The sequence below is a fragment of the Cyprinodon tularosa genome, unplaced genomic scaffold (assembly GCF_016077235.1).
Source record: "Cyprinodon tularosa strain WSP-4 unplaced genomic scaffold, ASM1607723v1 ctg233, whole genome shotgun sequence".
NCBI classification, from domain to species: domain Eukaryota; kingdom Metazoa; phylum Chordata; class Actinopteri; order Cyprinodontiformes; family Cyprinodontidae; genus Cyprinodon; species Cyprinodon tularosa.
This window is the reverse complement of record NW_024038871.1, coordinates 1,092,592-1,113,406: the sequence shown is the minus strand read 5'-3', so window position 1 is coordinate 1,113,406 and position 20,815 is coordinate 1,092,592. Positions and strand designations below refer to the sequence as shown.

The 20,815-nt window shown below is 38.9% G+C and overlaps 1 protein-coding gene and 7 non-coding genes across 8 annotated transcripts; 1 reads left to right on the top strand and 7 right to left on the bottom strand.

The window, feature by feature from the left end:
* The first annotated feature begins 598 nt into the window (after positions 1-598).
* mat2al (methionine adenosyltransferase II, alpha-like) lies at positions 599-12,816 on the top strand. Its single transcript, XM_038286962.1, has 9 exons — positions 599-674; positions 6,309-6,386; positions 6,897-7,019; positions 7,106-7,218; positions 10,547-10,690; positions 10,775-10,993; positions 11,074-11,256; positions 11,385-11,518; positions 11,598-12,816. The coding sequence occupies exons 1-9, from the start codon at positions 599-601 to the stop codon at positions 11,698-11,700; spliced, it is 1,173 nt and encodes a 390-aa protein (XP_038142890.1). The 3' UTR covers positions 11,701-12,816.
* Positions 12,817-14,365: 1,549 nt separating this feature from the next.
* On the bottom strand, positions 14,366-14,479 carry LOC119784794. Its single transcript, XR_005280980.1, has one exon. It is a non-coding gene; the product is annotated as a U5 spliceosomal RNA (small nuclear RNA).
* Positions 14,480-14,957: 478 nt separating this feature from the next.
* LOC119784793 lies at positions 14,958-15,071 on the bottom strand. Its single transcript, XR_005280979.1, has one exon. It is a non-coding gene; the product is annotated as a U5 spliceosomal RNA (small nuclear RNA).
* Positions 15,072-15,549: 478 nt separating this feature from the next.
* On the bottom strand, positions 15,550-15,663 carry LOC119784798. The gene has a single exon (XR_005280984.1). It is a non-coding gene; the product is annotated as a U5 spliceosomal RNA (small nuclear RNA).
* A 479-nt stretch (positions 15,664-16,142) lies between these two features.
* LOC119784797 lies at positions 16,143-16,256 on the bottom strand. The gene has a single exon (XR_005280983.1). It is a non-coding gene; the product is annotated as a U5 spliceosomal RNA (small nuclear RNA).
* A 471-nt stretch (positions 16,257-16,727) lies between these two features.
* Positions 16,728-16,841, bottom strand: LOC119784796. The gene has a single exon (XR_005280982.1). It is a non-coding gene; the product is annotated as a U5 spliceosomal RNA (small nuclear RNA).
* A 469-nt stretch (positions 16,842-17,310) lies between these two features.
* On the bottom strand, positions 17,311-17,424 carry LOC119784792. Its single transcript, XR_005280978.1, has one exon. It is a non-coding gene; the product is annotated as a U5 spliceosomal RNA (small nuclear RNA).
* Positions 17,425-17,894: 470 nt separating this feature from the next.
* On the bottom strand, positions 17,895-18,008 carry LOC119784795. Its single transcript, XR_005280981.1, has one exon. It is a non-coding gene; the product is annotated as a U5 spliceosomal RNA (small nuclear RNA).
* Positions 18,009-20,815: the final 2,807 nt, after the last annotated feature.

Below are 20,815 nucleotides of genomic sequence, written 5' to 3'. Positions count from 1 at the left end.
CCATTGACTGCTGGAGCTAGGCACCAGCACCCCTCATGACCCCACTTGGGACAAGCATGTCAGATAATGGATGGATGGATGAAGACCTAAAGTTCAGTCATCCCTCCAGTTAACTCTGGCTGACCTCCACTGATGCAGAGCTAAAGTCGGAGAACAAATGTATGTATGAATGGCAGCAACAAAGTTCCCCAGATTTCCAAATTCACTAAAATGAAACAGTTTTCCTTCTCACAATATTCATTCGGTTGGATTTTAGGCTGCATTTACAACTCTGAGGAGTTCCAGGTATAAAAAAAAAAAAAAAAAAAAAAAAAAGTAACACAACAGCGACATCTGGTGGCTTTTTGGTTTAACTAGCCTGCAAAACATTCCTGGAAAGAATTGAGCCATCAGAGCGGCGTTCAGAGTCCAGAAAGGCCATAAAAACTTTTTCTGATATAATTTATAGAGCTCTGTTTCCACAGGAGGACCGAAGAAAGGTTGAAAACTAAATCTGCCCCTGTTTGAGCTCCTTGGTTAATCTGTTAATAGTCAGACCGCAGCTCTGGTCTTTTATTCTCACGCTTGGACTCCGTTAAGCTGCTTCGAGGAAGTGAAGATGAACCCCAGCAGCGGAAAGCGCAGCGGGAAGACTTTCCTGTTCACGTCCGAGTCTGTGGGGGAAGGACACTCCGGTACTGTAGCTCCTCTCTATCACTTTGTGTACAGAATAAGAACAGAGGCTAGAGAAGATCAATGCACAAGCTATAAGAGCGGCGAATCAATGGTTTCTGCACACAAAGGAGCATTTGTACAGCATGCAAATGGTTACCTGGATAGTAAGTTAGGGATATATTTTTAGCAGAGTTGGCATTTGCGCTTTAACTTCGACAGAAATCACTCTGAACCTCTATGGAAGTCCAAGCGTGCCACAGTTCACAATCCAAATTGTTCCGTAAAAGTAAAAAAAAAAAAAAAACATCCACTGGACTTGTTTGGGAATTTTTTTGAACTTTTACGGAATGACTATGACCTGGATGACTGAGAATCCTCATCAGCACACCCTAATTGTTTTACATTTTTCAATGGTTTTTATTTTTATTGAGTTTTGACTTGAGATTTTTTCAATTTAAATTTCCTTCCATTTGGTTTACTATCTATAAGTTTAGTTTTAAAAGGGTTTAGTTGCAGTTTAGTTTTTATTTGTTTCAGTCATAGTTTCAATGGTTTATGTGATACGACTTACAGTCCTGTATCTAAAAAAAAAAGAAAAGAAAAAAAGAAAGAAAATCCCAGATAAGGACAGGCCACTGAAGCTACCTGACTGTCTTCCCTGCCATAATAAGGTATAGTAAAAATAAAAATGAATAAAAAGCAAAAAAAAGCAACTGGAAGTCAACTTTTTTTGACAACCAAGCACATTCTGTCTTTAAACGCAGTTGTTTTTAATACATTTTGGAAGCTCCTATTGCAGTTTCACTTATTTTTAGTTTTTTTTTTTTCAATACCAAAAAGCTTTTAATTTTAGCTTTCATTATTTTGTTACTTTTTGCTTAATGCAGAATTTTGTTCCCCGGTGGCTTTGAATGCAACATTTTGTTCCCCGGTGGCTTTAATGCAGAATTTTGTTCCCCAGTGGCTTTGAATGCAACATTTTGTTCCCCGGTGGCTTTAATGCAGAATTTTGTTCCCCGGTGGCTTTAATGCAGAATTTTGTTCCCCGGTGGCTTTAAGGACAATTTAGCAAAAAGAAAAAAACAACAACAAAATAATGAGTTTTTAATGATTTCCATAGTAAATACTTAATATATGCCATTGATTGCCATATTTAAGTATACTTATTTCTACATTTCCTCATTTTAGGGTGGCATCCTTAAACACTTAAAAGTTGTCAGCATGCATTACATCACATTAACTATCCAGATACTATAGGACCTCAACAAAATACTTAAAGGATTTTATATGATTTTAAGGTATTTTTCCCATTTGAACTACATAATACATCTGACTTCTTGTGTATCCTTATAGCGATACAAGGGGGGTGTTTAGAATCATATTATTGAAATACTTTTCTTAGAATAAACTTAAAGGGAATACCTACAAGTTTATTTTCCTCCTGGCCATTAAGAGGTAGACTCTTTTTTTCACTCACTTTTTTTCTGTTTGCTGGCTTCTTGCCACATCCATTAATGCTCACCTTAATGTATCTTAATGGCACCTTAGTGGATGTTTTACTTTTAAAAAAGGTATTTTTTGTTAAAACTTGTCACTATGGCCTTTGATAAGATAACTTGATTTGGCTAATAGAACCATTATGAACTAGGCACATTTTCCAGGGTGACGTTTGTGAAGTTGAGGAGGTAGCTGAGACTCTTGCAACAGAATGTTCAAATTTATTTAACATCCTCAAATGGTTTTTTCCTCAGTTTCAAATTTTGTGTAAAATAGCTCTAGACAATTTCATTTTTGAAAGTGCAGCCTTGAAAAAACTTACATTTATACCTTACAAAAATCTAACACATACAGTCACTTGGAACTATCCCACCCCTATATAAAGAACTTTCTCACACATGAACATTTGGAGGAAAAAAATCTTGAGTTTTTGTTAATATATATTTCACTGGCCAGCTGGATCTCCTCAAAACAACAGTCCTTGGCTTCATGCCATGCAGGAGGCTGTGTGAAATCATTCTTATCTCTCATGACCTTAAAGGAATAGTACACCCAAAACATGATTAGCCTTCATTTTCTACTCACCCCCATGCTGAACAACACTCTGGAGTACTTTTTTGATATCTCAAATGCATCTGGAGATCTGGGAGGCTTCTTGCTGTCTGCTGACATTCAAATAATGGAGGTCTATGGTGACCGAGACAGAAAGGTCCATAAAAGTCCACAAAAAATGTGTCAATATTCCTCCATACTGCTCGTCCAATGTATTCCAAGTGTCCTGAGTGGGTAGCATCCAGAATTTACTCGAAACGAAGTCATTTAGAATGTTTTTAGGGCATAAACAGTAGTGTATAGGATTTCCTGAAAGCGCGCGCCTGCGCGTTCACAAAGCTACGGAAGCCGGCAGACCAAACCAGATGAAAGTGCGCATTCAGCGTCTGCTCTGCGAATAATGCAAGCGTAGGAGAAGAAATGTGCCGTTTACCTGTGCAAAGAAAGAAACAACAACAAAAAAATGTCTGAGGACTTCAGTGTTGAGGAAGAGCATGAGTTCTTTGCCGAGCTGAATGCGCACTTTCATCTGGTTTGGTCTGCCGCGGTTTCTGTAGCGTCGTGAACGCGCTTTTAGGAAATCCTATACACTACTGTTTATGCTCTAAAAACATTCTAAATGACTTCGTTTCGAGTAAATTCTGGATGCTACCCACTCAGGACACTTGGAATACATTGGACGAGCAGTATGGAGGAATATTGACACGTTTTTTGTGGACTTTTATGGACCTTTCTGCCTCGGGCGCCATAGACCTCCATTATTTGAATGTCAGCAGACAGCAAGAAGCCTCCCAGATCTCCAGATGCATTTGAGATATCAAAAAAGTACTCCAGAGTGTTGTTCAGCATGAGGGTGAGTAGAAAATGAAGGCTAATCATGTTTTGGGTGTACTATTCCTTTAAGATAAGAACAGACATTCACTGCTCAAAGAAATTAAAGGAACACTTTGAAAACACATCAGATCTCAATGGTGGAAAAAATGCTGTTTACTTATTCTGATATGGACTGGGTGATGTGTTAGGAACAAAGGATGCCACATCATTTGGTGGAAATGAAAATTATTAACCTACAGAGAAACCCCAAAATTGTGAAAAAAATTATGCGGCTAGTCCATTTGTCACATGTGCTCAGGTCGAACCTGCTCTCATCTGGGAAAAGCACAGGGCGCTATTGGCGGACTTGCCAATTCCGGTGTTCTGTGGCAAATGCCAGTTGAGCTCCACAGGGCCCACTAGAGGATGTCGGGCCCTCAGGCCACCCTCGTGAGTCTGTTTCTGATTGTTTGGTCAGAGAGATTCACACCAGTGGCCTGCTGGAGGTCATTTTGTAGGCCTGTGGCAGTGCTCCTCCTGCTCCTCCTTGCACAAAGAAGGAGATAATGGTCTTGCTGATGGGTTGTAGACTTTCTACGGCCCTGTCCAGGTCTCCTGGAGTAACTGCCTGTCTCCTGGAATCTCCTCCATGCTCTTGAGATTGTGCTGGGAGACGCAACAAACCTTCTGGCAATGGCATGTATTGATGTGCCATCCTGGAGGAGCTGGACTGGCTGTGGAACCTCTGTAGGGTCTAGGTAGCGCCTCATGCTAACAGTAGTGACAGTGACCCTAGCCAAATGCAAAACTGGTGAAAAAGAGTCGAAAAGATGAGGAGGGGAAAAAATGTCAGTGGCCTCCACCTGAAAAAGCATTCTGACCATTTTGAGGATCGTCTCATTGTCGCCCCTCTAGTGCACCTGTTAATTTCATTAACACAGAAGCAGCTGAAACTGATTAGCAACCTCTTCTGCTACTTACCTGACCAAATCAATATCCCAGACGTTTAATTAACTTGATGCTCTACTCTGATTACGAAGTGTTCCTTTAATATTTTGAGCAGTGCATCTCAATATTTTTTACTCCACACGTTAAAGAAAACATGCTATCTTGAGCCAGCTGACTGACAGTGTGCAGCAGAGCATTGAGGAGTGATGTCCTGTACATTAGACAGGCAGAAAAAAATGCAAATGTTTCTTATGGAATGATATGACAGATGATATGACAGATGTCCATTTTGGGATTGTTTTTGTATTTAACCCCTTGAACCCTACGGACCCACCGGTGGGTCCAGCTGCTACGTGACCTCGTCATTTTAACAAACCCCCAGTATTGATGTAAAAAACATATTTGGCACAGTTTGGTGACATTTATGGATAAATGTGCCAAAATGGCCTCTCCGCCTAAGAAATTTCTCACTAATATCATTCTAAAATAAATATGATTCATCTGATTGAGTCCAAATTTGGTATATTTTTACACAACATTTAGATTTGAAAGTCTGTACTACTTTTTTGTGCTATAAATAATATTTTGGTAGTGTTTTGCCATGTTTATTTCAAAGAAAATTTTGGCGAGGTTCAAAAAATGCAAAATATTTTGTATTTTGTCCCTAATATTTCAGGCAGGGTCAAAGCTACAATGGTGCTGACACCAGAAAACCATTCTATGACATCTTACCTTTACAGAGGTACCAAAAGTTTCTTCTTAAATCTAATAGCTTAGAAGGCTATAAGTTATTTACTTTTGTGTGTTTTTGTCAGGCAGAAATTTATTTATACCCCCTTAGGGTGTAAGAGGCTAAGCCATTAATTAGCATGATCTTACAAAAGCATTAACCCAAAATAATGTGTCACAGAACATTATGTAAAAGAGAGTAACAACTGTGTTGTTGTTTCCACAGCTAGTATGGATCTCCAAGAATTTCAGTTCATATCCGTTTTTTTCCGTATTTTGGTTGCCTGAACTAAAATAGTCATTTAACTTTTTCTCACAATATTGTCATTTATTTGGATCATTTTCGTATACAGATGCAAACTAGAGAACATTTCTGAGCTTTAAATACTATCGTTCATAGTCTAAAGAGGTTTTACTACATTTGTATTCAGTCCTGAAGCAACTTTTTGCTGCAACTTTTTTTGGTCAAATTTTTTTCTTTTTTTTTGTTTAGAATGTATTGTCAGTCTATTCCCAGCAAAAAGATAAAAAAAACTTTCTTCATCTCTTGCTATTTCCTGTATACTTAATGAATGGGTGAGCCAAAGTCTGCATCAGCTCCAACAGGCTGCACTTCAGACCCCCCCCCCTGCTCTAACTGGTTTTCTTCCATCAATGCCCTCTGTTTAGCGACATCCATTTTCCCAGCAAATCTGATCAAGTTTCCTGTTCTTAAGATTTGGATCCCCAAAGCATAAGGCTGCCATCACCATGACTAATGGGATGCTGTGGTCGGGATGCTGTCTAATCTGCAACATAAACTAAATAAGGACCCACTTCCATGTGTTTGTTGCTCTTCTTTCCACACTTTCACAAAGGTCAGATTTCTGTGAATTCTCTCGTGGAAATAAGAAGCCTCTTGGCTGCCTTTCTGGTGGACGGTGAATATTTTTCTTCTCAGTAAACCTGAAATAATTTTTCTGGAAAAACCTGCCTGTCTGCACCAGCAACAATGCAGCATTTATAGTTTTTCCCTCCTTTGAGTTTTCCTAATAAAGAGGCTGGTGAGTCCATGATGCTGTATAGAGGATGCTGTTCCTGTCCTTTTTTAAATGTTCTGTCTTTTTTGTATGCAGATAAAATGTGCGACCAGATCAGTGATGCTGTGCTTGATGCATTTCTCAGTCAGGACCCTGACTCCAAAGTGGCCTGTGGTGAGTGTGAACATCAGGGACATTATACACGTGTTAAAATTTTTTAAATGATCTCAATTTATGACATGAGTAACATGAACATCTAAAGAAACAGTTGGAGTTTAGACTGTTACGGTAATAAAAGATAAAAGAACTTAATGAATAATTAAACTGGGTTTGCCCTGTAGATTAAAGCGTAGTGCACTGTTATCTTGCTAGCAAGTCATCGAAAATCTTTGTATTGAGGTTTCGAACTGTAATTATTATTGAATCAAATGTGTTTGATGAAAAAGGCTAACCTTGGAAAATCTGTCACATGAAACAGAGGTAAAAATGTAAGTGTATGATCCATAAAGGTTACTTTTTTATGCTTTTATTGTCATTACACCGTCACAAGTACAGAGCAACGAAATTCACTCTAGGCATTTAACCCATCCTCTTGGGGAGCATTGGGCTGCCATCGTGTGGCACCCGGTGGATCTGTGGAGCTTCAGATTGTTCTGGCTAACGTTGTTGGGGTTCCTGTTTCAGAGTGTGTGGCAAAGACCGGCATGATTCTGCTAGTGGGAGAGGTGACATCTAAAGCCATTGTGGATCTCCAGTCCGTGGTTCGAAATACCATCAAGAAGATTGGCTATGATGACTCATCAAAAGGTAGTTTCAGATCTTGATTTATTCCTGCAAATAATTCCTAAAATTTATGGGGAATATGTAAAAAAAATGGCTTGGTTTGTCCTCAGGTTTCGACTACAAGACCTGCAATGTGCTGGTGGCTCTGGAGCCGCAGGCTGTGGAGATATCAGACTGTGTGTTTGAGGGGAGGGATCAGGAGGACATCGGTGCTGGGGACCAGGTTCACTATTTGATCTTATACAGTTATTTTAGTAAAGAAAAGCTGAAAATGCTTAAAATTGGTTCAATTCTTAGGCCTGGCTTTCATTTTATGAGTTGCCTGGCTACCTAGACCAGATTCAGACCAAATCTTTTAAAGTCGTAGGGAAATCATATTTAAATATCAAATCATTCTGGCTTAAACATGTATATAAATGGACGCTTTATCAGACCAAATTTAGAAAATTTCTATTTAAAATCTGTCAAATATTTTTGGTCATAGCAACTTGATTCATATGTTGCAGCTAATATACGCAACGGTTGAAATAAGAAATAAGAATCATTTCCTTTCCCATTGAGTTCTGTCCCAGTGTTCACAGGGATGGACGTCTGTGTCTTCAGCAGGCGTAGAGCTAACAGAACTGGCAGCGTTGCGAGGCAAGGGCTCAAACATGTATGGCTGTAAGCCTTCTACACCAAACCAAGCTTCTGCCGCCCTGGCGTCCTCTTCCACAACCTCTTCGTCCCGCTTTCCTCCTCTAAATAAAACAGAGGAGACTCATCCACGACCTCCGACACTAAACTCTGCTCCTCTTGCATGTTTCCTCTGTCCATAGCGTTCCTTGACAGTGTCATTTCTAAGTCACAAACTTAGTGCTACTTGGTCCCAATGGAATTTCCCATTGGGAACCTACTAGCACTAAGTTGCTAACTGGTTAGCAACGATGCTTCCGATAAACCGGAGATGATTAAAAAAATATAAACAAACTGGAATTACCAGGTTCAGCATGGCAGGGTCCAGTGGACACTGGGTACCTTAAGGGTTACAGAGAGCAGAGGTACTGACATCCACGATCCAACAGTTTGAAATCCATTTCCAGTCCAGGGTCACAGGGTGCACAGAAGATCACTCAGGCAAAAAAGTTTCCGATATCCAGTGGGCTTAATCAGGGCCAGAATTAGGCAAGGTTCAGCAACATTCAGGAAAAGAAAACTCAACTCACTCAGAGGTAAGGTCTTGGCAAAGGGAGAGGCATGGTGGATGAACAGGAAAATACTTGGCTCATGAAACAGGGCTTGAAAGCTGTGAAAAGGCAGACGATCTCACACAGAGCAGGGATAGAACAGGAGGTAAAGGCTACGTTCACACTGCAGGTCTTGATGCTCCATTCCGATTTTTTTGCGAAATCCGATTTTTTCTTTATGTCGCCGTTCATATTTCCAAATATACGCAACTTGTATGTGATCTCCTGTGTGAACTGCAGACATACAACACAAGGGTCCCGCATGCGCAGTAGAGGACGCAATGACATCACAGGCCAGCGTGCTCTGTTTTTCCAGAAGTAAACATGGATGGTAGTGCTGGCACGCATCTAGTGGTCTTTTCCAACCATAAAAACGAATTCTTTTCAATATGTTTAAACATAAATACTGCTCTCCGCACCATCTTCTGCCATGGTTGTTGTTTTTCTTGCCGCTTCTGCATAGCAAGACGCAGAATGGGGACGTTTGTCGCGTATTAATGACGTTCAGGTCGGATGAATGCGACTTGGCCTTTCACACACAGGTCGCATTTGAATGGATTAGATCCGTATTGGATTCAGGACCACATAGCCAAGGGGCCTGGTTCGTATTGGAAAGAAATCTGATCTGTGTTGTTCAGACTGCCATGAAACGATCAGATTCAGGTCGCATGCGGGCAAAAAAATCGGATTTGGGTCACTTCAGGCTGCAGTGTGAACGTAGCCTAAATAGAAAGCAGCCCAGGTGGGACCAATCAGTGATCAACAGGAGAGGGAGAGGTTGCACAAACAGGGTATAACTAAATTCCTTACAGGCAACATGCAGTATATGCTCTATTTTTCATCCCATAAATTCTTCTACTTGTAGTCGAATCAATCATGGGCTACGTTTACATGGAGACAACTAATCGGATTGAAGGCCTGATCAGATCAAAAATGTTTCATGTAAACATGTCAGACTGAAGATTCTAATCCGATTCGGTCCGATCGGATCTAAATTTAATTCCGAAAGAGAGAGGTGGTTTTTGCCGATCGCCATTCCGATTGGCGTCCATGTAAACACCCATTCGGATCTTAAGAGTAAAATAATCTTCACTGCGCATGTGTGCGATGTCAGCGTGACGTTTTTCCGCCTTGTCAACAACAGGAAACCACCGGTCGCTCTCGCTCTTGCTGTGAACAACATGGCGGGGGGAGTCTAGGAATGCCGACTCAAGTTCATTTAAAGCTGCAGGAAGCAGGAATTTATCCTCCTCCTCTTCTTCTTCTTCCTCTCCACAGCCCACTCGCTCTCCCACGCCGGTTCAATCGCTCATTCTCTACATTTTCTCTCGTACATTTCGCTGCCAAGCGCTTTTTTCCTCCTCTCTCCTTTTTTCTTTCTGCTCGCTCCGAGCGCATCGTTTGTCAGGCCTCCCAAAAACCAGACGCAGACAGAACTGCCAAGTTTGGCAGGAAGTTCTGCGCATGCTTAAAAGATTTAATCTGATCCAACGCTTGGTACATGTATACACACGTCATGATCGGATCATTTCATTTAGTGTCCATGTAAACGGAGATTTTGAATTTCCGATCAACCAAGGTTTGGATCGGATCGGGGAAATTTTGCGCATGTAAACGTAGCTACTGTGTTTCCATTACAAATTACAAAAAAAAAAAACAATATCCCAATTGCTGTTTTTGAAACATTTTTATTTAAAAAAAGCTAATAAAATCACACGTGCATACGTTTGTTTCCACTATGATTAATTAAAAAACACGCTAGAATATCACCCTCGTATTGCCTCCTGTCCTCTTCGTTTTTTTTTTCCATTAGTGATGTCTCGCTGGTGATCACATGATGCATGTGGTGTGAAAAATTTGTTTTTATCAGTTTTGCAAAACTGTGATTTCTTAGCGCAAAAAAATTTTTGCCGAAAAACATGCCCTTTTTTGTGCTTTTCTTTGAATTGGTGTTTTTCCATTACGCAAACATATTTTCATGATTACAGTTATTGCTATTTGTCAATGGAAACACAGCTGTACAGTACTCTCCTCAATGGAATGCTATGCCTTGAAAAAATTAGTAATTTCAAATTGCCTATTGTCTTTGTCATGTTACAGTCACAAACGGTGATATACTTCTGGGGGATTTTATTTAACGGGTAAGAAAAAGAAAGAAAATATAGAACATTGTAACTGTTGGAGCCTACTGACTGTTTGGCAGTATTACAAGCAGAAAGTCAAAGCTGTAGAAGTCACGTTTTGGATCTTGGGCTGATGCAGCCCAATAGGATTTGTATAATAAACAGCCCATAAGTTTATAAAGGATTTTTCTTGTTTCTTCAGGGCTTGATGTTTGGATATGCCACTGATGAAACTGAGGAGTGCATGCCTCTGACCCTCCTACTGGCTCATAAAATCAATTACAGGATGAGGGAGCTTTCACAGAACAAAGAGTGTCCTTGGATACTTCCAGACTCCAAGTCTCAGGTGAACTCTGCTGAAGAAAGCAGGTCCAGGTTTTTTATTGTATATGCTTTTTTTCTTTTACTGACCCTCTAGTCTGTTGTGCAGGTTACATTGGAGTATCGAGACAGTGAGGGAGCTCTGGAGCCTCTGCGTGTCCACACTGTGGTCATCTCTGTGCAGCACAGTCCGGACATCACCCTGCAAGAGATTAGGCACAATCTGATGGAGAAGGTGGTGAAAGTTGTGATTCCTGCCAAGTATCTGGACGATAGAACCATCTACCATCTGCTGCCCAGCGGCAAATTTCTCATGGGAGGCCCACAGGTCAGCGACAGAGGAGAAAGTTGATCTTTTTTTTATTTTTTAAAGCCTACAAAGTGAGCTTTTCTTTTCTCGATCTAAAGGGTGACGCAGGCCTCACAGGACGTAAAATAATTGTTGATACCTATGGAGGCTGGGGCGGGCATGGAGGTGGAGCTTTCTCTGGAAAGGACTATTCCAAAGTGGATCGGTCGGGGGCGTATGCGGCACGTTGGGTTGCCAAGTCTTTCGTCAAAGCAGGGCTCTGCAAGAGGGCCCTTGTCCAGGTGAAATTTAACTCTCCCATCCCTTAATATCCTGTGTTCACAAGCATTCCTTGCTATTTATGATGACTAAACACTTTTGGGTGGACAGCATTCATTAACTAGGTTTTTCTGTCTGGTACTCCTCTTAGATCTCATATGCCATCGCCGTGAGTCATCCGCTTTCTGTCACCGTGTTTCACTACGGCACGTCGGACCGGGATGAGGAAGAACTGCTGCAGATTGTGCAGAAAAACTTTGACCTACGACCTGGAGTCATAGTGAGGTCTGTGAAGTCCCCTCCCCCCTTTCCCAAAATGTGTTACCCTTGAACTAAAAGGTCACACTGTGTCCTGTCTTCACAGAGAGCTGGGTCTGAAGAGGCCGATTTACCAGGCCACTGCGTGCTATGGTCACTTTGGGAGAAAAGAGTTTCCATGGGAACAACCAAAGAAACTTGTCTTTTAGCTCATCAAGTGTGATTGGTTATGGCCAAGGTCATTAACTCAAATGGTTTTAGTGTTCTTTGATTAGAAATGATATCACCATTTAGTATACAGCCATGAAACAATAAAAAGTGTAAAAAAAATGACCAAACATTAAATTTTACTAAAGGTGAAGTGGAGCATCATCTTTATACAACATGAAAATGGTTCAGTCATTCTCTTTTCAATACAATACAAACATTTAAATGTTTGTACTGTAATCTATGTATACAAATGTGTCTTTATATCATACTTGCCAGCATGGGGTTGTGAAAATAGGGAATGTTTTTTTCACAGATGTGTTGGCCCACAGGGTTATTACTTTTCATTTCTGGCCTTGTATTTTAAACCTAATGAAGGAACCTTATTCTGAAAATTGTGTTTCTTTGAAATTCAATTAGTGATTTTTATGGACAATGAAAAAAGCTGCTTTAATCATTAAAATGAATACTAGAAACTAAATAGAGTTGTTACTAAACTGGGTGATAAAACAGATTTTTACCATTACTGTCATTCACTGCGATCACCGCTGACATGAATAAAATAAATAAACTTAACTAACTTACAAGGGTGGCTGGTATTTCCTTCCGCTTTAAGACACTGCAGGCAGGTGTGTAATCATACCGATCCAGCCAGAAGCTCAAACAAAGAGAATGGCAGATGTGTCCAGTGAAGAAGCCTCTTACACAGCTGTAAACAAAATTACATCAGTTAATCGCGTGGATCCCAGTGAGAGCAAAGAAGAGAAGAAGTCAAGCACACGTCAGAGTTGAGCGTGCAGCAGGCTGGTTTTGAGTGAGGTGCGAGTTTAAATGATGCACATTGTTCTCGCTGCACACTCAATTCTGTAGTAGCTTGCCAAAATTACGCCATAGACGCTGAGCAAAAGAACACGAAATGCAGAGTTTGTCTGAAAGCTGTTGGGACAACCTAAAGTAACACATCCGACCTACGCCACCTACCGCACAACCACGCTTTTGAGCTTAAAGATGTGCAAAAGGCGCCATTACATTTGCATACAATTGTTTTCAAGAAAGGTAAAAAATTTTCTCCTGTTAAATGAGCAATGAATGTCTTTTATATATATATTTTAGATATTTTTTATACTTTTTCCTACTGTACTGTTCACTGTGATGCAACGCTACAATTTCCCCACTGTGGGACAAATAAAGGATTATCTTATCTTATCTTATATTGCCCAGCCCTAGTAGCATTTAGGCTCAGTCCCATTCCTCTCACTTGGCTCTGCGAACCACCCAAGGTGCAGACCAGGAAGCAGAGTTGTAGTTTAACACACATCTCTGCAGCTTCTCTACTGTCACCCACTCTTTACTCCATCCAGACAGTGTCTTACCCACGACCAAAATCTAATAAATTAGCAAAGATTCCCAAAGGAGTAAATCATGATAATCTAATTAACATTAAAATAACTCAAATTGGGGAAAAAGTTAAAACGATTAAATGTGGTCTGTTTAACATAAGATCTCTTTCCTCTAAAAGTCTGCAAATTAATGACTTGATTTGTGATAATCACATTTATTTATGTTGCGTTATAGAAACCTGGCTTCAGCAAGAGGATTATGTGAGCATAAATGAGGCAACTTGTTCAAGCTATTTAAATTTTCACATACGCAGAAGTTCTGGGCGAGGAGGAGTAGCAACAATCTTTCAGTCGCACTACTGATAACCCAAAGCCAGTTAATACCTACAACTCTTTTGAACATTTAACCCTTAATTCCCCTCATCCAAATTGCAAAGCAAGAAAACCTCTTGTTTTTGTAACTATGTATCATCCACCAGGTCCTTACTCTGAAATTTTAGATGAGTTTTCACAGTTCCTTTCTAATTTGGTATTAAATAATGCAGAGAAACTAGTCCATGCATTTGTTACTTCAAGACTGGACTAAAGTAATTCTTTACTATCAGGAAGTCCACAAACAGTAAAATGCTGCAGCCACATGAAAATATCATATCTCTCCTATTCTGGCTTCTCTTTTTTGGCTCCTTGTTAAATCCAGAATAGAATTTAAAATCCTCTTTCTCACATATAAAGCCTTAAATGGCCAAGCTCCATGATATCAGAGATATAATTGTTTCTCATGTTCCTAACAGAGGACTTCGTTGTCAATCTGCATGTTTACTAGTGGTTCCTAGAATTTCTAAGAAAATAGAATGGGAGGCAGATCTTTTAGTTATCAGGCTCCTCTCCTGTGGAACCAACTACCAGCTTTAGTCTGTGAGGCAGCAAACCTGTCAACTTTTAAGGCTAGGCTTAAAACTTTCCTTTTTGATAAAGCTTATAGTTAGAGTGGCTCCGTTTATCCTGAGCTATCTCTATAGTTATGCTGCTATAGGCTTAGACTTTTGGAGGACATAGGGACCCCCATTTCTTCATTCTGCTTTATTCTATCTCTATTCTTCCACTCTGAAGAATCTGTTAGTTCAATCTCTAACGTTATGCACTCTCTGCTTTTTCTCATAGCAGCTTTGCCTCGTCTTAAAAATGAGTGAACATTAACCTCATTTATGATTGACCTAATTTGAGTATTAAGATCAAAGAAAAGCCTGAACATCTCTCACGATTTGACTGAGAACAAAAACAAGCATTAGAACTTGACTAAATCTCTTTATCATTAGACATGGATATCACCCTACCTCTCAGTAGGGCATCAAAAATTGAGGATAACTCTTGTTGTTCCCCTGCACGGAAATCTTTAGTAAAAGGCGAAAGATTTATGCGATCTGAAGAGAAACAAGAGTGCATATCCTTAAAACCACTAAGTCACTGTAGACATTCGCCATCATACTCATTTGACTTATGGTGGAACTAGCTTAACAATATTGGAACTAGTTTTGGTTACAGAAATGGATAGACGTTACCATCCATAAAGAACCATGAGTAAAAAACTACATTTTTATGTCATTTTTTAGAAACAACTTTAAAAATGAATCTATGGATGATTTCCATAGAGGGGGCAGAGCCTTGGAGAAACTGTTCTGATAGAAGAATTGGCAACATTGAGCAAACTTTCAGGACCAATGAGTATACATAAAACTTTAGTAACTTTAACAAACTAGGGAGTAGAAATGAGTGAACATTAACCTCATTTATGATTGACCTAATTTGAGTATTAAGATCAAAGAAAAGCCTGAACATCTCTCACGATTTGACTGAGAACAAAAACAAGCATTAGAACTTGAGCAAAGGACTAAATCTCTTTATCATTAGACATGGATATCACCCTACCTCTCAGTAGGGCATCAAAAATTGAGGATAACTCTTGTTGTTCCCCTGCACGGAAATCTTTAGTAAAAGGCGAAAGATTTATGCGATCTGAAGAGAAACAAGAGTGCATATCCTTAAAACCACTAAGTCACTGTAGACATTCGCCATCATACTCATTTGACTTATGGTGGAACTAGCTTAACAATATTGGAACTAGTTTTGGTTACGGAAATGGATAGACGTTACCATCCATAAAGAACCATGAGTAAAAAACTACATTTTTATGTCATTTTTTAGAAACAACTTTAAAAATGAATCTATGGATGATTTCCATAGAGGGGGCAGAGCCTTGGAGAAACTGTTCTGATAGAAGAATTGGCAACATTGAGCAAACTTTCAGGACCAATGAGTATACATAAAACTTTAGTAACTTTAACAAACTAGGGAGTAGAAATGAGTGAACATTAACCTCATTTATGATTGACCTAATTTGAGTATTAAGATCAAAGAAAAGTCTGAACATCTCTCACGATTTGACTGAGAACAAAAACAAGCATTAGAACTTGAGCAAAGGACTAAATCTCTTTATCATTAGACATGGATATCACCCTACCTCTCAGTAGGGCATCAAAAATTGAGGATAACTCTTGTTGTTCCCCTGCACGGAAATCTTTAGTAAAAGGCGAAAGATTTATGCGATCTGAAGAGAAACAAGAGTGCATATCCTTAAAACCACTAAGTCACTGTAGACATTCGCCATCATACTCATTTGACTTATGGTGGAACTAGCTTAACAATATTGGAACTAGTTTTGGTTACAGAAATGGATAGACGTTACCATCCATAAAGAACCATGAGTAAAAAACTACATTTTTAATGTAATTTCTTTGAAACAACTTTAAAAATGAATCTATGGATGATTTCCATAGAGGGGGCAGAGCCTTGGAGAAACTGTTCTGATAGAAGAATTGGCAACATTGAGCAAACTTTCAGGACCAATGAGTATACATAAAACTTTAGTAACTTTAACAAACTAGGGAGTAGAAATGAGTGAACATTAACCTAATTTATGATTGACCTAATTTGAGTATTAAGATCAAAGAAAAGCCTGAACATCTCTCAGGATTTGACTGAGAACAAAAACAAGCATTAGAACTTGAGCAAAGGACTAAATCTCTTTATCATTAGACATGGATATCACCCTACCTCTCAGTAGGGCATCAAAAATTGAGGATAACTCTTGTTGTTCCCCTGCACGGAAATCTTTAGTAAAAGGCGAAAGATTTATGCGATCTGAAGAGAAACAAGAGTGCATATCCTTAAAACCACTAAGTCACTGTAGACATTCGCCATCATACTCATTTGACTTATGGTGGAACTAGCTTAACAATATTGGAACTAGTTTTGGTTACGGAAATGTATAGACGTTACCATCCATAAAGAACCATGAGTAAAAAACGACATTTTTAATGTAATTTGTTGAAACCAACTTTAAAAATGAATCTATGGATGATTTCCATAGAGGGGGCAGAGCCTTGGAGAAACTGTTCTGATAGAAGAATTGGCAACATTGAGCAAACTTTCAGGACCAATGAGTATACATAAAACTTTAGTAACTTTAACAAACTAGGGAGTAGAAATGAGTGAACATTAACCTAATTTATGATTGACCTAATTTGAGTATTAAGATCAAAGAAAAGCCTGAACATCTCTCATGATTTGACTGAGAACAAAAACAAGCATTAGAACTTGACTAAATCTCTTTATCATTAGACATGGATATCACCCTACCTCTCAGTAGGGCATCAAAAATTGAGGATAACTCTTGTTGTTCCCCTGCACGGAAATCTTTAGTAAAAGGCGAAAGATTTATGCGATCTGAAGAGAAACAAGAGTGCATATCCTTAAAACCACTAAGTCACTGTAGACATTCGCCATCATACTCATTTGACTTATGGTGGAACTAGCTTAACAATATTGGAACTAGTTTTGGTTACGGAAATGGATAGACGTTACCATCCATAAAGAACCATGAGTAAAAAACTACATTTTTATGTAATTTGTTGAAACAACTTTAAAAATGAATCTATGGATGATTTCCATAGAGGGGGCAGAGCCTTGGAGAAACTGTTCTGATAGAAGAATTGGCAACATTGAGCAAACTTTCAGGACCAATGAGTATACATAAAACTTTAGTAACTTTAACAAACTAGGGAGTAGAAATGAGTGAACATTAACCTAATTTATGATTGACCTAATTTGAAGATTAAGATCAAAGAAAAGCCTGAACATCTCTCATGATTTGACTGAGAACAAAAACAAGCATTAGAACTTGACTAAATCTCTTTATCATTAGACATGGATATCACCCTACCTCTCAGTAGGGCATCAAAAATTGAGGATAACTCTTGTTGTTCCCCTGCACGGAAATCTTTAGTAAAAGGCGAAAGATTTATGCGATATGAAGAGAAACAAGAGTGCATATCCTTAAAACCACTAAGTCACTGTAGACATTCGCCATCATACTCATTTGACTTATGGTGGAACTAGCTTAACAATATTGGAACTAGTTTTGGTTACGGAAATGGATAGACGTTACCATCCATAAAGAACCATGAGTAAAAAATTACATTTTTATGTCATTTTTTAGAAACAACTTTAAAAATGAATCTATGGATGATTTCCATAGAGGGGGCAGAGCCTTGGAGAAACTGTTCTGATAGAAGAATTGGCAACATTGAGCAAACTTTCAGGACCAATGAGTATACATAAAACTTTAGTAACTTTAACAAACTAGGGAGTAGAAATGAGTGAACATTAACCTCATTTATGATTGACCTAATTTGAGTATTAAGATCAAAGAAAAGCCTGAACATCTCTCACGATTTGACTGAGAACAAAAAAAAGCATTAGAACTTGACTAAATCTCTTTATCATTAGACATGGATATCACCCTACCTCTCAGTAGGGCATCAAAAATTGAGGATAACTCTTGTTGTTCCCCTGCACGGAAATCTTTAGTAAAAGGCGAAAGATTTATGCGATCTGAAGAGAAACAAGAGTGCATATCCTTAAAACCACTAAGTCACTGTAGACATTCGCCATCATACTCATTTGACTTATGGTGGAACTAGCTTAACAATATTGGAACTAGTTTTGGTTACAGAAATGGATAGACGTTACCATCCATAAAGAACCATGAGTAAAAAACTACATTTTTCCACCAATAGTTTGAGACATCTGATCACCGTGCAGGCTTTGGGTGATCTGCAGACAGAACTTCTTATGGAAGTGGTGTCAAAGCATTTTGTCACCAAAATGTTGTATTTAATGTGTTCAGGTGCCATACATTTAAAATGTTAACAAAACATTCTAAACCAGATTGTAAAGACAATTTTTCTATTTTATTACTCCCTAAAATTTACTAAGAGTTTACTAAGTATCAGTAAGTTATAGTTGCTACGAAAAAAATTGAAATAAACAGATGCGCCTGTTCAAAAAATAAACAGAGGTGGCATATATTGGATTATCATATTTTTCCAAATTATTTTGTGTCATGTTTTGTAAGCAACAAAACAAAACATTGATTTAATTCATTTTTTAGCCAAGTTTACCTGTGTCTGAAATCACTGAATGTTCATGGTCATTTTTGGTACTAAATTAAATAAAACCTGGTACTTAATTTTGAACCTTATAATGTCTAAGATACATTTTTAAATGGCATATTTGGTATCTTTCAAGGTCTCAAGTTAGTTGGAATTGCAAAGTAAATATTTAAAAATATGTTTCTGCACAGGGCTGCTCAGTGGCCCAGTGGGTAGCAATGCTACCTTGCAGCAAGAAGGTTCTGGGTTTGATTCCTGGCCTGGGGAATTTCTGCATCAAGTTTGTATGTTCTCCCTGAGCATGTGTGGGCTCTCTCCAGGTACTCTGGCTTTCTCCCACAGTCCAAAAACATGACTGTTTGGTTGATTGTCCTTAGGCGTGTGTGTGTGTGTGTGTGTGTGTGTGTGTGTGTTGTAGCCTGCCTCTTGCCCATTGACTGCTGGAGATAGGCACCAGCAAGCATGCATGGATGTTTCTGCACCACCTGGGTTTTTACTTATTATCCATCCTAGAATTCTGATAAAGTGGCTCACAAAATCATCTGCAAATGTTGCTTTAAGTATCCATTAATGTCACACATTTTTTCTTTTAAAAATGTGGATTTGACAGTGGTCTGTGAGATTTAGCAGAGCTTTGTATTTGTATTAGTATTTATTGTAACCTACCCCTGCTTTATACTGCTCCAGAACCTGCTGCCTGACCTTTCCAGCGTGTTCGGTGTTTTTCATGACGCTGCTTTCTCTCCAGAGTTCTAAAAAAGAAACTCTTAAGTCCTGATGTAATTCCTGTTATACAAAGGGGCACACACAGTTGCTTTTTATTGTATGTGAAAAGCTTTGCCTGTAGACGGTGCTGTTGCCTCACACATGTGGGATATGTTGAGCCTTTGGCCTTGCAGTTTTGTTTTTGTTTTGTTTTTGTTTTTATCAGCAGCTGGTGTTCACTACCAGTAATTGTGCTCAATAAACTGATTCATAGAGAATGAACCATTAGATCAGCTGTTTCCAAGAACCTTTGTGTTTGGTCGTCACTGGTAAAGACACAGCATGTTGGGTGCAGTGCTCTGTATATGAGTGTATCTTCACTGGATCCTTTTCTTTGATGAGTGTATCCAGTAAAGAGGATTTTAACTTTTTTTTTTTTACTAAATGAAAACACAAAACAAACCCATTGTTATTCATACAGCGTGCTATTAAGAAAAACGGGAGGGAGCTGTAATGCTGTCTGAGAACTGGATATTCTGTGATACTGAATCAGAAAATAAGTAAATGTGATAAAGCTGGTGCTATTCATCTTCAGCGTTTCTGTGCAGAAAATACATCTAACTGAAACGAATGGTAGGAGCATGACTATGGTTATATTTCTTCTAGAATCAACACATCAAATTCGAGTCAGTATCCCATTATTGATGTTCAGCTGCTTTCAATAGGAGCTCCTATGGTCAGACTGGGGGGAGACAATTCAGGATTTTTTCTCGTAGGGCACCATATGCCAATTAACGGAAATTAATTATCCAACTAAAATTAACTAAACAATTTATTTTTAAAGATGATTGTGTACAAACCATCATAATTGGAGTAGTAATTATTCTAAAAGCAAAATCTCAAACTCTTATTTAGGATGTCATAAATAAAAGCTGCTTTAGCAGAACACTGAATACCATCAGGATAATCTCTATGCAGATCCATCAACTGATTTTGCCTCTGAGGTTTAGGAGGAAAGTTTAATCGAGCCCAAATTCATTTATTTCATGACTGACACCATCACCATGCACTTAAATTAAAGACAAACCTAACTTCCTACACCCTTTATTATCCTTATCCACTACCCAGGACAGTGCTTATTCTAATTATGGTTTTTAAATTTGTTAGGGGTCAAAACTACAACTTCGGTTCCAGAACTACAATACCATATTATTATGTGTTTTGGCACAGTCTGTCCCTCTGGGATCTTTAAATCCACAGTGAAAATCCTGTTTCTCTCTCTTCCGCTGGACCTCGGTCTGGATGCAAAGGAGAGGCCTAAAGTTCCAGCTGGACATCACATTACACTTAGTGAAATCTACAGAACCATAGTCCATTTTTGCTGGTGAAAAGGACTGCATCCCTTGGAAGACCTTAGAGTTGGTGCGGTCCATTATCCTGTGATTCCTGACCTCTAGTGATCATCCTAGCATCACTGCTAATGTACCAGGGTTAGCCCGATTGTAGTAGCTTCTTTGTGGTCTGTTGGGTAGCTGTTGCTAACTGGGTTCACCACTAAGCTG